The 15869-nt window shown below is 37.5% G+C and overlaps 1 protein-coding gene across 1 annotated transcript in view; it reads right to left on the bottom strand.

Moving 5' to 3' along the window:
• The window catches only part of LOC126473725 (ubiquitin conjugation factor E4 A), a 117027-nt gene extending 102830 nt beyond the window's left edge, over nucleotides 1-14197 (bottom strand). The window contains exons 1-2 of the mRNA XM_050100973.1: nucleotides 12300-14197; nucleotides 1332-1526 (exon numbers count right to left, since the gene is read on the bottom strand). Of these exons, the coding sequence (XP_049956930.1) occupies nucleotides 1332-1526; nucleotides 12300-14017 (1913 nt within the window). The 5' untranslated portion in view covers nucleotides 14018-14197. The remainder of the gene's footprint in view (nucleotides 1-1331; nucleotides 1527-12299) is intronic.
• Nucleotides 14198-15869: the final 1672 nt, after the last annotated feature.

The raw sequence follows: 15869 nt of genomic DNA, 5'->3' as shown, positions 1-15869 counted from the left end.
TTGCCGTTTCAAATATACCAGTCATTTTTGAAACACCCTGTACTTACCACATTGACTTCTGCAGTTATTTCATGCAGTGTTGTTTGGATGTTAGCACTGAAAATTCTAAACAAACATTGCTGCTTGCGGTCATTAAGTGAAGGCCATTGTCACCACATTGAACATGGTGAGAGGTAATGCCTGAAATTTGGTATTCTCGGCACACTCTCGATGCTGTGGATCTCAGAATACTGAATTCCCTAACAAGTTCTGAAATGGAATGTCCCATGTGTTTCACTCCAACTACTATTCCGTGTTCAATATCTAATTCCCATTGTGCGGCCATAATCACATTGCAAACCTTTGCACATGAATCATCTGAGTACAAATGACAGCCCTGCCAACGCATTGCCTTTTATACCCTGTGTACACGATACTACAGCCATCTATATATGTGCATATCGCTATTCCATGACTTTTGTCACCTAAATTTAGCAACAGTGAATTACAAATAACAAGCAAAAGATTGATATGTTCAGCAAACTAGACAGAGAAACAGTAATGTCCTTTGTCAATGAGGAAGTTCAAACCTTTAGCTCAGGGTAGGAGTGCACAGAGGAACTATGTATGGCTCAGATTTACACTCAGGTGACAGAAGTAATCGCAAAGCGACATGCACACATACAGATGGTGGTAGTATCGCATACACAAGGCATAAAAGGACAATGCATTGGCAGGGCTGCATTTGAAAAATGGATACCTGCTTTTTGTAACATGTGTTCTGCACCAGCATACAAGATTAACTTGCTTGTCTTCATTACAGTTTAATCCAACCTGCCATTTCTCTTTCACCTACTACAATTCCATTCGCTGTTGCGGTAGTATAATCTCCCCTTGCTGAAAGCATCTTGACTGATTTGTATTTAGCAGTAACTCCTTATGGATTTACCTTTCTTTCTCCTACCTCTTTTAGCTGATATTACCTTTGTAAATCACAGGTATTTCCAAAGAATTATCTGTTATCTCAGAAAGTTAATAGGTATACGCGCAACTTCATTATTAATTATTCTAGCATCTGAATATAATATCTGTCAACTTGCCTTCACTTCTGATCGTACTGACTGCTTCAAATTTGTATTCCCTTTCTTTTCTTAACTCCTAAAAGATTCTACCATTACTGTACCTTCGTGTGAAACTCGTGTTTTAATTCACTTGGGTGCCTTTATTTGGGATTTTTCTGTTCTATTTTTAAAGGTGTTAGTATAGTCCATATCATGAAGAACACAAATTACTTAAAAACTAATCAAGCATCTACACAGAAAGATTTCAAATATTTATATACATATACAAACCTTAGTGTTGATGGCACCTGTTCTGGCAATGGAAAGGTGATGTCTCGCAACTTGGCTGGCATGAATGATATTCGTTCGGTCTCATTAGTTGCATCAGTGGCCACCTGCACCAGCCATACAGCTGTCGCCACATGAAACTGCACCATAAGTGACAGTGAATGAGGTTCCAACAATGCTGCCCGTATGCTGAAACATCTATTGCACAGAACATACCAGTAAGACCTTTTTCTCATGTTGTGAGATATTTGAAAGTTACGGCAATTCAAAAAAGACACAGAAAAATTAAGTGGTGGTGCCATAATCACTTAATGTTTTAGCATCCTTTATAAACCGCCAAATGTTAGTATCAAGTAGGGTATTGTTGTTGACAGAACATCTACAACAATAAATTCAGTTTCTGTCAATCACAATTACACAAAACTCTAACTACTTCTACATCTACAGAGTGAGGAGAGGAACAGGGGAGAGGTGAACAAGAGAAGAAGAGAACTCAGTGTGTGACATTCATTTTCATGCTGTACTGAAACACATTATGAAATGAATTCATCATTTTCCTATCTTCACTATACTAGAAGTCACTCAGCCCCCACAGATATCGCTTCTCTTCCTTCAGTGTGTAAATGGTCCTTTTTTAACACAACACTGCATCACTGCATGTAAGTGGTTATGTTATTTAAACAGTGCATCTGATATGTAGGTTACTCGTACTAAGGAACCATGCAATTACATGCGGTGCACATATTCCCTCATCTTTCGTACATCTCCGTGTACTTCACAACATACACATTCTCCTGTAAAATTTGTTGGAAATAATCACAGTTCAATAAGAGTGATAATTTGCAACATACAGCCTAGAACAAAACTAAATGTTTCTACATTCCATACATTTTTATTTAATAAATCTTGAATTATTCTATGAAAAATTTTCCACCCCCCCCCCCCCCTCCCCACTGATGTAATGTCAGCTAGCACAGTTACATACAAATACAATTGAAAATGCTCTTTCTTGCCGAATCTGTTTCACAAAGGATTTTTAATTTAGAAATTTATAGATAAAAGGGCAGCATAATTAATTTCATGTACTAAAATTTTATCGTGTCCACACACATACACAATAATCATAAATGGATAAGATGTGTTAGTGCACAAAAATGAATTGCGTTAATAGCTTGCACTTGTATCACATTGTTATGGCTGTAATATTGGTGTGCCCACATGACATACCGAGCAAGGTGACACACTGGACTCGCATTCAGGAGGACGACGGTTCAAAAACGCATACGGTCATCCTGATTTAGGTTTTCTGTCATTTCTCTAAATTGCTTTAGGTAACTGTGGGATGGTTCCTTTGAAAGGGCATGGCTGCCTTCCTTTCCTGTCCTTTCTTAATCCGATGGTATTGATGACTTCGCTGTTTGGTCCCCTCCTCTGAATAAACCAACCAACCCACATGATACCTGGTTTTTAAAACACGTCTTTGTGCTTCATAGAGTGTCAGTGCTCCATGAGTTATCAGAATTGAACTACCTAGCCTAAGATTATAGTAACATTTCCTCCACAATTTTTTCATCTTCGTATCTATAGACTAGACTATTGAACTTAGTATTTCTGTATTATTTTGTGATAGCCGCCAAGCAAAGATGATTCTCACTTTGGATCTTAACTATTAGAAGTAAATGCCAAATAAGACGGCTTGAAACACAATGAGACTTCTCACCTACCAAGTTTGGAAGCCAAGAAGTTATCACAAGTTTTAAAAATGCACAGTTAATTAGTATCTAAAGCACCCAAAGGCTACTATAGTCTCTCAAAAAATCAAATATACTGCATTCACATTTGGCATGGTGTAATAACTATTCAACGTACGCTAAAGACTTATAAATCTCTCTGCATGAAAAGCCAACTTAAAAATACTTCTCACTCCTAGCAAGTGGTTAGATCCATAAGCATACTTTAAAGGCCCTCGAGTCCTTACTCAGACATAACAGTGAAGTTATTTTCAATGGTACTTATATCTCTACAGTGTAGTAGCTCTGAATTCGTTTACTGATACAAAACAAGCTCTTCGACTTCCATGCTAATGAGGCACAAATGCACAAGTTATCCACAGGAAAAACTGAGCAAGTGCATCCTTACCACTACCAACAGCAAAAGAAAGAAAGAGAGTCATACTAATGCTTATTTGGACTTGTGTACTCAGGATCCATTCTCATTTAACTCTGTCAACAAAGCCAACTTGTATCAGCTAGCTCAACATACTGAAGTCTGTACCAGGTACTCAAGAATAGACCATGTAAATATCCATGGCATTTTGTTCCAATAATATTCAGCAATATTTCTGAATTTGCTTTGAAATTTAAGGCTAAATTTACACTGCAATTCAAGCAGTGTCTTTCAGAGATAGGAATTGCTTTTTATGCAGATTTGTGGCCACGTACATATACAAGGATGGGAAAATGAAGACACCTTGTGAGGGCACAAAAATGGTTGGGGGGGGGGGGGGGGTTGTTTAGGGGGAAGAGACCAAACAGCGAGGTCATCGGTCTCATTGGATTAGGGAAGGACGGGGAAGGAAGTCGGCCGTGCCCTTTGAAAGGAACCATCCCAGCATTTGCCTGGTGTGATTTAGGGAAATCATGGAAAACCTAAATCAGGATGGTCGGACGCGGGATTGAACCGTCGTCCTTCCGAATGCGAGTCCAGTGTGACAAAAATGGTAATACATGTTAAAAAAGAAATATTTATAGAAATGGAGCAGTCATCACTACTGATGACTTGTAAAACACTACATTTGTTACTGAGCAAGCAATAACTCTGAAACTTGCACTATCAAATTCTAAGCATCTCCCTCGTGTTGCACATATTCTATTAACTGTTTTGTATCACAGGTTAGATTGGGAGGGGGTGGGGGATATGCTCCGGGAGCACTAAATTTACTGCAGGCATGTGGAAACTTAAAAACACACATTTAAAAAGAACTAGCCTGCATACATGCCTTGAAACCAGAGATAAAATGATTGTGTAGACACGCAAGAGACAGTTGTTGATAAGCCTGCGTTAGTTACAAATGTGACAGAAAAACATTGCAGTCACTACTTCAGCGTGTAGAAATGCATCATTTAATAGTTGAGTTTGTAAGATTTCTTGCCAAATTTCAACTCATTATTGAACAGGTACAGGCAGTAGAAGAACCTGACTATCCAGTTTCGACTGACACATTGTGATGAAATATTAATGTGTTGTGTGGCTTTGTGGCAAAGTGCCAGACTACAGACCCAAAGATCTCATGATCAATTGCTGGTCTATCCTTGGATTTTTGTCTGTCACTTATTGCTTCATTCTGGAAATGTTTGTTGATATGACAAATGCTGAGGTGCATCATAGTTGGGAGTCTGCATTAAACTGCAGGTCCTCCTACAAATAGCTGTTCAAATGTCAGAGGAAGGCAATGGTATACCATATCCAACAGGACCATGCCTAGTTAAGCACTGCGATGTTCAAACCAATCTTTGGATTGAGGACAGTTTTACAATTTTATTGATGCATTATTCAGAACAATCATTGGAATTTCAGGTGAGTACATTTTTCTGTCAGGCTTGTTAAGATTTGGGCCAAACTCTTTGCCTTTACAAATGTCTGCTTGTGTCTGTGTATGTGCGGATGGATATGTGTGTGTGTATGCGAGTGTATACCTGTCCTTTTTTCCCCCTAAGGTAAGTCTTTCCGCTCCCGGGATTGGAATGACTCCTTACCCTCTCCCTTAAAACCCACATCCTTTCGTCTTTCCCTCTCCTTCCCTCTTTCCTGATGAAGCAGCCGTTGGTTGCGAAAGCTAGAATTTTGTGTGCATATTTGTGTTTGTTTGTGTGTCTATCAACCTGCCAGCACTTTCGTTTGGAAGTCACATCTTCTTTGTTTTTAGATATATTTTTCCCACGTGGAATGTATATCCTAGTATTAGGGTTATTCTATGGGTCACCAAACATTTTTATTCATGATAATGAAAGAAAACTGATTTCAAAACACAGTCTTTCCTATGCCTTCTGTGTACTCAATTGCTGCAAAGTTGTTGAACCAGTCCCTAATGTCCTCTTTCAGTTTGTTGTCGTTGCCATAGGGCTTCCCACCCAAAATATAGTCCAATTTGGAAAAAGGAGGATGTTCAAAACCTTGTCACTTAAATTGTCAAAGCAAATCCTTCATCAATGAGGCAGAATGTGAGCAGCAAGTGTTATGGTGAAGAGGTAGAGTGCCACTACATAATAATGCCTACCATTGGTTTCAACAGCATGGTACAGCTGGTGAAGGGCCTGACAGCAGGCCGCTGCAATTATGGTCTCTGCCCTGTACATTAAGTCAATAAGTAGGACAGCCTTTCAATACCAAAGCACTGTGGCCATTACTGTTTTGGTGGCCACGATTTTTTGGGCTTTTTTTTATTTTGTTTGGGATTGTAAATTATGGCATTTCGCTGCCACTTTCCTTCTACACCTTTATGTAGAATCCATGTCTTATCATCACGAGAATGTGGTTCAAAAGATAAGCAAATTCATGACAAATTCATATCATTATTTAAAAACAGCTTTCCGCGTAAGGTAATCAGAAAGGACACTAAACAGTCATGTAAAAAACTGTGGATCACTAAAGGGATTAACGTATCTTGTGAGATGAAAAGGAAATGTATCTTTGGCGAGAATAAGTAGGGATCATGTAGTAGTTGCACAGTACAAAAACTACTCAAAATTAGTAAGAACTGTTACTCAAAAACAAAGGAAAGTGCACATAATATCAGTACTTCCGACAACACTTAAGACTATATGGCATGTAGTGAAATGAGAGACAGGACGATCAGCCACAGAACAAGATATCATCATTATTAAATTGAATGGAAGGACTATAAATAATGAGTCACAGGTAGCAAATGTATTTAATAACCATTTATTAAATATAGTACAAAGCATAGGGAAAACAGTTCAAGAGCAAAATCACAGCAATATATTGAAAATGTACTTGTCACAAAATTCAATCATATGAGTGTGTCATCAGCTTCTCCTTCTGAAATTAAGAAAACAACACATTCTCTCAAAAATAAAAGTTTATCTGGTTCTGAGGGTGTTTCCAATAGAGAACCAAAAATTTGTTCCCATATAATAAGCTCAGTCTTATCTGAGACATGTAATGCATCACTAACTCAAGGCATTTTTCCAGACAAACTGAAATATGCCATTGTTAAATTACTCTCTAAGAAAGGTGATAAGAGAGATGTCAACAACTACCAACATGTTTCACTACTGGGACTTAACTTCTGATGTCATCAGTCCCCTAGAACTTCGAACTACTTAAACCTAACTAACCTAAGGACATCACACACATCCATGAACGAAGCAGGATTTGAACCTGTGACCATAGCGGTTGCACGGTTTCAGACTGTAGTGCATAGAACCGTTCGGCCACCCCGGCCGGCTGCTGACATCATTTTCTAACATTTTTAAGGTGATGCATTCTGGAATAGTATCTCACCTTAGCAACAATAGTATCCTTAGCAAACCACAGTTTGGGTTTCAGAAGGGTTATTCTCCTGATAATGCCATTTACACATTCACTCACTACATTCTACAAGTGTTAAATAATAAAATAGTGCCACTTGGTATTTTCTACAAACTCTCTAAGGCATTTGGCTATGTGAATCACAGTATTCACCTAGATCAATTTACTTTTATGGGATTGATGGTATAGCCATACAAAAGAAAGCAGTAAGTTGTACTCAGTAATTCAAGCAATATAGTACAGGGACATAATTCTGACTGAGGAGAAATCACATATGGGATTCCCCAAGGTTCAGTCTTAGTTCCTCTACTGTTCCTCATATTTGTTAATGAACTTCTGTCTAGTATATAACAAGCAGAATTAGTTGTTTATGCATATGACACTAGCATTGCAACCAATCCACGTGTATGTACAGAAACCGGAGAAATGGTAAACAAAGTTCTTAAAAGTATCATTAGTTGGATTTCTGTGAATGGTCTCAGACTCAGTTTTAAAAAGACACAACATATTCATTCCCGCGCGACTAGAGGTACTACACCAATGATAAGTGTAACATATGGCAAGGAATTAGTAAACAGTTTGGAAACTTCAGAATTCTTAGGGACCCATATTGATGAGAATTTAAATTGGAAAAAAAAACACATTTTGAAACTCTTAAAACAACTTAGTTCAGCCACATTTGCACTTACAATCATTGCAAATCTTGGGGAGAGGCAAATCAGTAAGTTGACATATTTTCAGTCAATAATGTCATACGGAATAACGTTCTGGAGTAACTCGGCTTTAAGAAAGTCTTCATTGCACAAAAACGTGATGTAAGAGTAATATGTGGCACTCACTATCATCTTGTAGACATCTGTTTAAGGAGTTGGGCATTCCAACTATTGCTTCACAGTATATTTATTCCCTCATGAAGTTTGTTGCAAATAATCCACTACATTTCAAAAGGAACAATGAGGTAGATAATTACAGTACCAGAAGGAAGAACGACTTTCTTTACTCCACATTAAAGTTGTCTTTAGTACAAAAGGGATACACAATGCTGCAACAAAAATGTTTGACCATTTTCCCAGTGATATAAAATGTCTTACACACAGAAAAGTAAAATCTGATAACAAACTGAGAAAGTTTCTCCTTGACAACTCTTTCTATTCAGTATTATCATATTATGTAAAAGGTGATGTGTAGGAGTTACAAACTCACGTCTGCATTTATTTTTTCTCCTTTTAATGGAAAAAACTTAGAAATGTTCAGATTGTAATCAAATGTACAAATTAATTTCCAATGCGAATGTAAAATGACTCGTTCCACATCATTACAATCTATTGTGCAAAATGATCCATATAACATGTAACTAACCAATGCAACTATGATATACAAAACAAAAAAGACAGATTCTTCAACATTTGCAGTCCTTAGTAAAACACCACTGAAATTTCAGAAATTGAGTACAAGTTTTAGTAATGCACTGGAACAAATATAGGAGCTATGAGAAAAATGCATAGTAAAAAAATTCTACCATTCTTTAACAAAGAAATGAATACCAAACAGATTCATAAACCCACAGAATGTATGGACGAAAACTAGCCAGACTGCCGTTTATGGACTAACTTTTATTACGGTAATGACAGTACCATGAAAAGGATAGACTGTTACTCTTCATACAGAGAAGTTGAATTGCAGATTGGCACAACAAAAAGGCTGTTATACACGTGAGCTTTTGGCCAAAAGGTCTTCCTCTAATGTAGAAAATGAAGGCCTTTTAGCCAAAAGCTCACATGTTTAGCAGTCTTTTTGTTGTGCCTGTCTGTGACTCAATGCCTCCTTTATAATCTGTGTAGCAATCTACCCCTTTCATAATATTGACATTATTCTATACCGTATTTTCCAATGTTTGTTTTATCAGGCCAAACATAAATGGATGTCCATTGAGATACAACGTACAGGTCAGAGGTTGTCCATGGAAGAATTTATATGGGTTTGCTAGTTAGTTACTTTGATTTTGTGTATTGTGGGTGATGGCTTTGTGCTTGTGTTTGGTGTTATTAGTGCTGTGTGCTTCTTACAGTCGGAAATTTATTAATTTTTTTTTTTTTGTCAGCAAGAGATATAACAGAGTAATCTCAAAGCAAGTCATTTCTTGTTGCAGTGAGTTAAGATATGTACTGAAATTGATGATGATGATGATGATGATGCAAAGGTTCGATGAATTTCGGGGGTTTTCTTGTTGGTCTTTTGTAACTGTGTCGGATTTTGGCTAGTAGGTATCGTCGATATTGGTTTACCATTGCTGGTCCACTTAATTTTTAATATCAGTTATGTAAGTGAGACTTAGTTTTACATAAATTGAGCAAGTGGAGGTTTGTATAACGGCTTTGACAGTTTGAGTGTGTTGGCAATCAAGTGAAATTTGCAGTACTGGGTTTTCAAGCTGTTTATGGGTTCCTTGCATTGAGGGCTTCATTTGAGCTACATAGTTCTAGTGAAATTTGTGATACTGGGTTTTCGAGTTGTGTGGCAATTCGTCTGAGCTATATAGGTGAACTGAAATTTACTATGCAAGCGGTTTTCATGTCTGCATTTTATAGCTGTGCTGAAAGTTGATAATTTTTTGTGCTTGAGTTTTGGATTAATATTTGTCTTGAATGTGTCATTATCCTGATTGTCACATATTTAATTTGTCCCCATCTAACACCCACAACTTCCTGCGATTACTTTATTGCTGGAATTAAATATTGTATGTGTTATTTATGTTTCTTTTCAGATGTAATGAGCAGTGTCATGGTCACCATAATATACACTTGAAACAGGGATGCCCACCATCCTGATGATATGCCAGGTCAGAACACACAGACAGAATCACAACTTTCGGTAGTCCCCTAGATGGCACATATGCCCCCCCCCCCCCCCCACACACACACACACTACTAGACAGAAAACACATGACTCTGACACCTGATACAACAACTGCCAACTAAAAGACTGCAAAAAGTGCAAGTATCTATGAGAATGATAGTGGCCCCAATTGGAAAATAGCAAGGACAATTAATGATGAAACTATTCAGACTTTTAAATCACATCTCCGATCCACAGACTGGAGATCTGTGTATAATTTAGAAAATGTCAATTAAAAATACAAAAATACAATCTATTCAGCAATGAAGTGGCACCAGCGCCGATATTTGAAATTAGGCCTACCTTTTAAAAAAAAGGTATTAAGATTTCATACAAAAGCAAACGAGAACTGTACATCAACACAAAAAATTCAAACAACCACAACCAGCTAAATCACTATAAAAAATACTGTAAAATACTAAGTAAAGTTATTCAGAAGTCAAAAAGTTTGTATCTATGCTCAAAATTAATAAATCTAGTAACAAAATCAAAACAGTATGGGAAGTGACAAGGAGTGAGACTGGTGGAAATTGCCTCAGGTCCCAAAACATTGTTCTCAGTAATGAAAGTAGACAAGTACAAAACCAAGACATTGTGGCAAAAAATTTTAATGAGCACTTTTTAAGTATTGCTGAGAAAACAGGACTCAAATGCTCCTTAGAAGAGACCTTAAAAATACTGAAAGGCCATTTTCCAAACTCCACAGAGCAGATAGGTACAGCCCCTATAACAGCAAAGGAAGTAAGAAAAACCATCAATTCTTTAAAAAGGAAAAATTCAACTTGTGTCGACGACATCTCCAGCAAACTGCTAAAAACCTGCTGCAATCAGTTCAGTGAAGTCCTAGCTCATATATTCAATGCCTCTCTGAAACAAGGTACCTTCCCTGACGGGACGAAGTGTGCTATTGTAAAGCCCCTCTACAAAAAAGGCGATGTCTCAGATGTTACAAACTATCATCCTATCTCTCTTTTGACTACATTTTCTAAAGTCCTTGACAAATTAATATGTACCCAGAAAACCTTGCAATAATTAGTAAAAACCGGGTTGGATTCAGAGAAGGCCTCTCCACAACTGAAGCTATAGTTTCATTTACAGTATCGTTTTGGAATGCCTTGCCAAGAAGACATTGCCTGTGAGCTTATTTTGCGATCTGTCTAAGGCCTTCTACTGTGTCAAATCACAGAATACTTATAGAGAAAGTGTGCCACTATGGACTCTGAGGATAAATGGGCAACTGGCTCAAATCCTATCTACAAGGCAGACAACAGAAAATAGTGTTAGACTATAATAATACACAGGTAGAAGCAGTAGAGCCCGGCTGGGGAACGGTAAATTATGGGGTTCCACAAGGTTCTTCTATTGGTCCCCTGCTATTTCTCATATATATCAATGAACTACCTTTGTCCTCCCCCCATGAACCATGGACCTTGGAGTTGGTGGGGAGGCTTGCGTGCCTCAGCGATACAGATGGCTGTACCGTAGGTGCAACCACAACAAAGGGGTATCTGTTGAGAGACCGGACAAACGTGTGGTTCCTGAAGAGGGGCAGCAGACTTTTCAGTAGTTGCAGGGGCAACAGTCTGGATAATTGACTGATCTGGACTTGTAACACTAACCAAAACAGCCTTGATAGACACAAAGCCCACGGCTACATCAGTAGTACAAGTTTATATGCCAACTAGCTCTGCAGATGATAAAAAAATTGACGAAATGTATGATGAGATAAAAGAAATTATTCAGGTAGCGAAGGGAGACTAAAATTTAATAGTCATGGGTGACTGGAATTAGAGAGTAGGAAAAGGGAGAGAAGGAAACATAGTAGGAGAATATGGATTGGGGGAAGGCATGAGGGCAGAGGCAAACTGATAGCAAGGACTCAGAGGCTAACAAAGGTTTAACCCTGATAAATTGTGTGCACATAACACTTGCAGAAGAGTTAATTCTCTTTTAAACTTTGAATTGTATGTAGGACAATTGTATGCAAGACTTGAAAGTTCACATGGAACTGGCCTAGTGAGTGGAAAGACATGCAGCTCATTCTCACATATCCTTTGAAAGCCTTTCATTTACCGCTTTTGTCTGTAATCTTCATCAGAATTGCTACGAAATTTTCACATTTAATGACACATTTAGAGTTTTTTTCCTTAAAACATTGAACATTTCAATTGTACTTAATTTAAATATATCTATTATGATTGGGACAATAGACAAAATGGAAAGAAAATGTACAATACTTCACAATTGTTAGTGCAGTGGCTTGTATCCAATGAAACAGGAGAACTATATAAATATGGTAACTTAAAAGCAGCAGTGTAAGCAAATGAGGTGAAGAGTGAAATGTACTGCGATATCATCCAAGTGTGTGTAGATTGTATTTTATTGGTCCTGTTGTCTACATAGCAGCTTATGGATAAGACATTCTGAAGTAACTACAAAAGATTGCACAAACACACTGTAATTTTCACAGAAATATGTATTCCTTTTCATAGGATCCCAAAAATATGAATTTATAGCAGCACTTGCCTCGTCATTTCTCTTTCCAAGCGTTGTCGTATTGTCTGTACTACTTCTGACTGGAAGCTTCCTTGTTCTTGTACTTCCACAAAAACTCTTTGTATTTGAGTTACTTCACGATATAATTGCATAAGACGTTCCAGAGCAACCCTGAATCCCAAATCTAATGCTCGATGTGCCATAAAAAAACATTCTGTGACAAAACTATATTTTTCTGCAGTAGGCCTCTGTTCATCTTCTGCAATAGGTATAAGGCATGTCTCTGAATCAAGTCCTTTCATGTGCACACCTCTGTAATGGGCCTCAGCATCATCTTTGACTTTTACAGCACAATAGGTAGGGTCAATGCGATTTACTTTTAGATCATTCAGGTTTGAACAGATTGGTTGACACAAATGCAATAAAACACAGCCAAGATTAAGCATGAAGCCATCTGAAACACAAGCTGGTGCGCCAAGGCCTAAGTTGTGAGCAGTCCATAGTTTTCCTCGAGCTGAATTTGAGTGCAGACAGTTTGCCAACCAAGATAAAGTCTCATGTTTCAACTGAGTTGACGATTTCAAGAGATTATAGAATATTTTGTGCATATTTTCACAAATGAATGATAATGCTGGCCATATATTTGCTCCTTCTATATCTGGAGATTGTAAAGGATCCTGGAAAAATTCATATGGCCCATTCGGAGTTTTTGGTAAACAAGATAATGATAAAATACTACCAATCAGAGTATCAGCATATAACCTACCACGGCTTGTCTCTTTTGGGGTACTATGCAACAAAAGTACTGCACCTAACTCAGGACTCACAGAAAATGTCTGTAAAATATGTAAATAACATTGATTAAAGGTAATAATATTGCTTTGTGCTACATCATCTTGTATAAAATCGAGAGTAGGTGCAAAAGCTTCCAGAAGAGCATTTATAGGTTCACTTTCATCCTTTACAAATTGTTCTGAAATGCCACTGAAAAAATTAATGAAGTCTTCAGGTGGAGCGCTTGTATCCCTGAACAGGTTAATAATCTGGAGATGTAGTTCCTGGGCTTCAAACAGGGCAGGTTGCCTAAGAGCCGTTGCAGCATTTCTCAAAATCAGGTTTTTAACTTCCTCAATTTCTTCTTCTTTCACATCCTTTGGAATTAATGGACTACAAAGCCTTTTATAACATTCAAATAAATATGAAATAACTTCTTTCTCAGTCACATGATTGACACTTCTCTCAAGCCGATTAACAGTTTTATTCAGCAAATATGTACTGGGTTCCTCCAACAAAAGCCTCTGGAATAATGCCTGTTCCAACACTTCCATATCAATCCAATTTTTGGGGGCAATTTCTGACGCAAGATCTTCAAGAAAAATAAGACCTTTTCCTTCATCTACAACTTTATTCACAGTAAAGCCAAAAATTTCCTCTGTCAATCTTGCAATGCCAGTTTTCTTAAGTTCTTCTGTTATCCGGGAAGAGCAATCCGTAATACATGTTTCTATTCCTTTGGTCATGTCACGAGGGCTATTTTCCTCATTGAATACAGGTCTCTCTGTTTCTACTTGTAGTCGTCGATCATTTGAAACGCCTCTGTTTTCGTTGGCAACTACTTTCCTCTCAGCTCTCGGTCGGTACTCTAATAGCCTCAACAATCCACTCTCTCTTAAACTTATATATCTTTCTGCAGCTTCTACAGAACCGAAAAGTGCAACGAATGGGTTGTTACTTAATCTGTTGGCCATAATAACTAGCGGTCGAATCACAAATTTCTTATTTAATTGTGCACATTTTTCACAGAACTTAATGAAAGAAATTTTAACTTGCGACAACTTGGCAATCCTTTAATTTTGAAACATTTGTTCAACACAAACAATTCGAACACACTCATAGATGTTTTGAATGACACAAATACAAAACATGTGACAAAGATATCCAAGAGGCAAGAACTACCTGCTGTTGACAAATGTTATCTTTACGTAATGGTGCTGTCATGCTGTGTGAGCCAGTGTTCCCAGGTAAGCGGGTTTCAGATGTGACTCCAAACAGAAGTGCTGAAGAATTTGTATTTAAAAATGATCTAGAGTTCAACAGCGTCACTCAAATGACACCTTATTTTCTGTTACGATATCAAGAGTTAACCACTAGTCCTTCACCCACCACCACAGTATTCCTGAGTAAAATAATACGTAATTTTAGAGTAAACAAGACAGAATTTGACGCTGTCAGACTATGCATTTATAATCATAAGAACCTATGGATCAGATAAAATCTTAACTAAATAGAATTTGGACTAAACTTGGAAGAACTAAACGACCAATTAATTATTCAACACTATACCAAGTTAGTTTAATGTACCATGAATCATTTATATGATTAATGGTAATGAAGTTGAACGAATAATGTGGTTACTTGCTGACCATTTACAAGGCTTTATTTGTAAAAATAATATAAATGTAAGTTAGCAATTGCTACCAACCACATTTTACTGATTACAAAAACTGAAATTCTTCCACAGAAGACAATGAGTTGATAAATAAACTGAATTCAAGGAAATCGAATAACAAATGCAGGTGCCAATGAATTGACACTTTTTTTTTGAAACCCTGTTGACTGATAATTTTAAAGGAAGTTGCCCATATATAAAAGAAGACAAACAATCAGAGTCGCTGTACAAAAGAGAACTTCAAAAGTGTGGATTTATTAACGATGTAAGCACTGAGAGAAAAAGAATTGAAATCAAGTAAACATAAGAAATTCTATTCAAGTTTTCTTTGTAGTGAAAAATTCGTTTAAAAAAGACTGCTACAAATTTCATCAGTGTCTACTGTCGCAATAAAAGTATAATTAAACGTTTCTAAATCGTATTTAACTAACACATTTCGTATTGTTTACTAGTTAGATAGACGCGATTTAGGCCTAAATTTTCCGAGTTATAAACGTTTAAAAACCTGACCAAATACGCCTGAAAACGTAAATTGTCTAAAAGCAAATTAATTACAAGTTCATTCTTCTCTCGTTATATCTCTAAATCGGTGCAAAAAACAACCACCGCGGATAAGACCTTTGTGTCGTTTTTTGTTTACACACAGCCAATCTCGCCTCCTTAACAAATTTAAAATATTCTTTAAACTTAATTATTCTTCCAAAACTGACCATGAGTTAGAAATGTGGGAGCTGTTATAGGGTAGTGAGTAGATGGATTTGTTGCCAATCTTGTTGGAAATATTTTCACTGGGGGGTGGGGGGGGAGCAGTGGGGAGAATGTTGGGAGAACAGAAGAGGCTTTCTCCTGTAATTGGAGAGTATGCAGTGGGATCATTTTGATTGGGGAACAGGAAAGAAAAATTTGTGCCCTTCAGGCCCAATTGGAGGAAGCAACTCATAAGGATCAAGAGAGATAGGGGGGAGGAGGGTGGTTGGGTACTAACAGCTGGTAAGAGGATAGGATGAAAGAGAACGCGATCTGACAGTTTCATCATCAACACAAAAAACAGGTATCTACCACTTACAGAGTTAAGTGGAGAAGAGCCTCAGGCAGAACGAGGAGCAGGAAATGTGCAGCACACTTCAGCCGAGGCCAAGAAGCCTAGGAAT

This window comes from Schistocerca serialis, chromosome 1 (assembly GCF_023864345.2).
Source record: "Schistocerca serialis cubense isolate TAMUIC-IGC-003099 chromosome 1, iqSchSeri2.2, whole genome shotgun sequence".
NCBI lineage: Eukaryota > Metazoa > Arthropoda > Insecta > Orthoptera > Acrididae > Schistocerca > Schistocerca serialis.
Note: the sequence above shows the minus strand (reverse complement) of the source record. Positions and strands in the feature narration are given on the sequence as shown.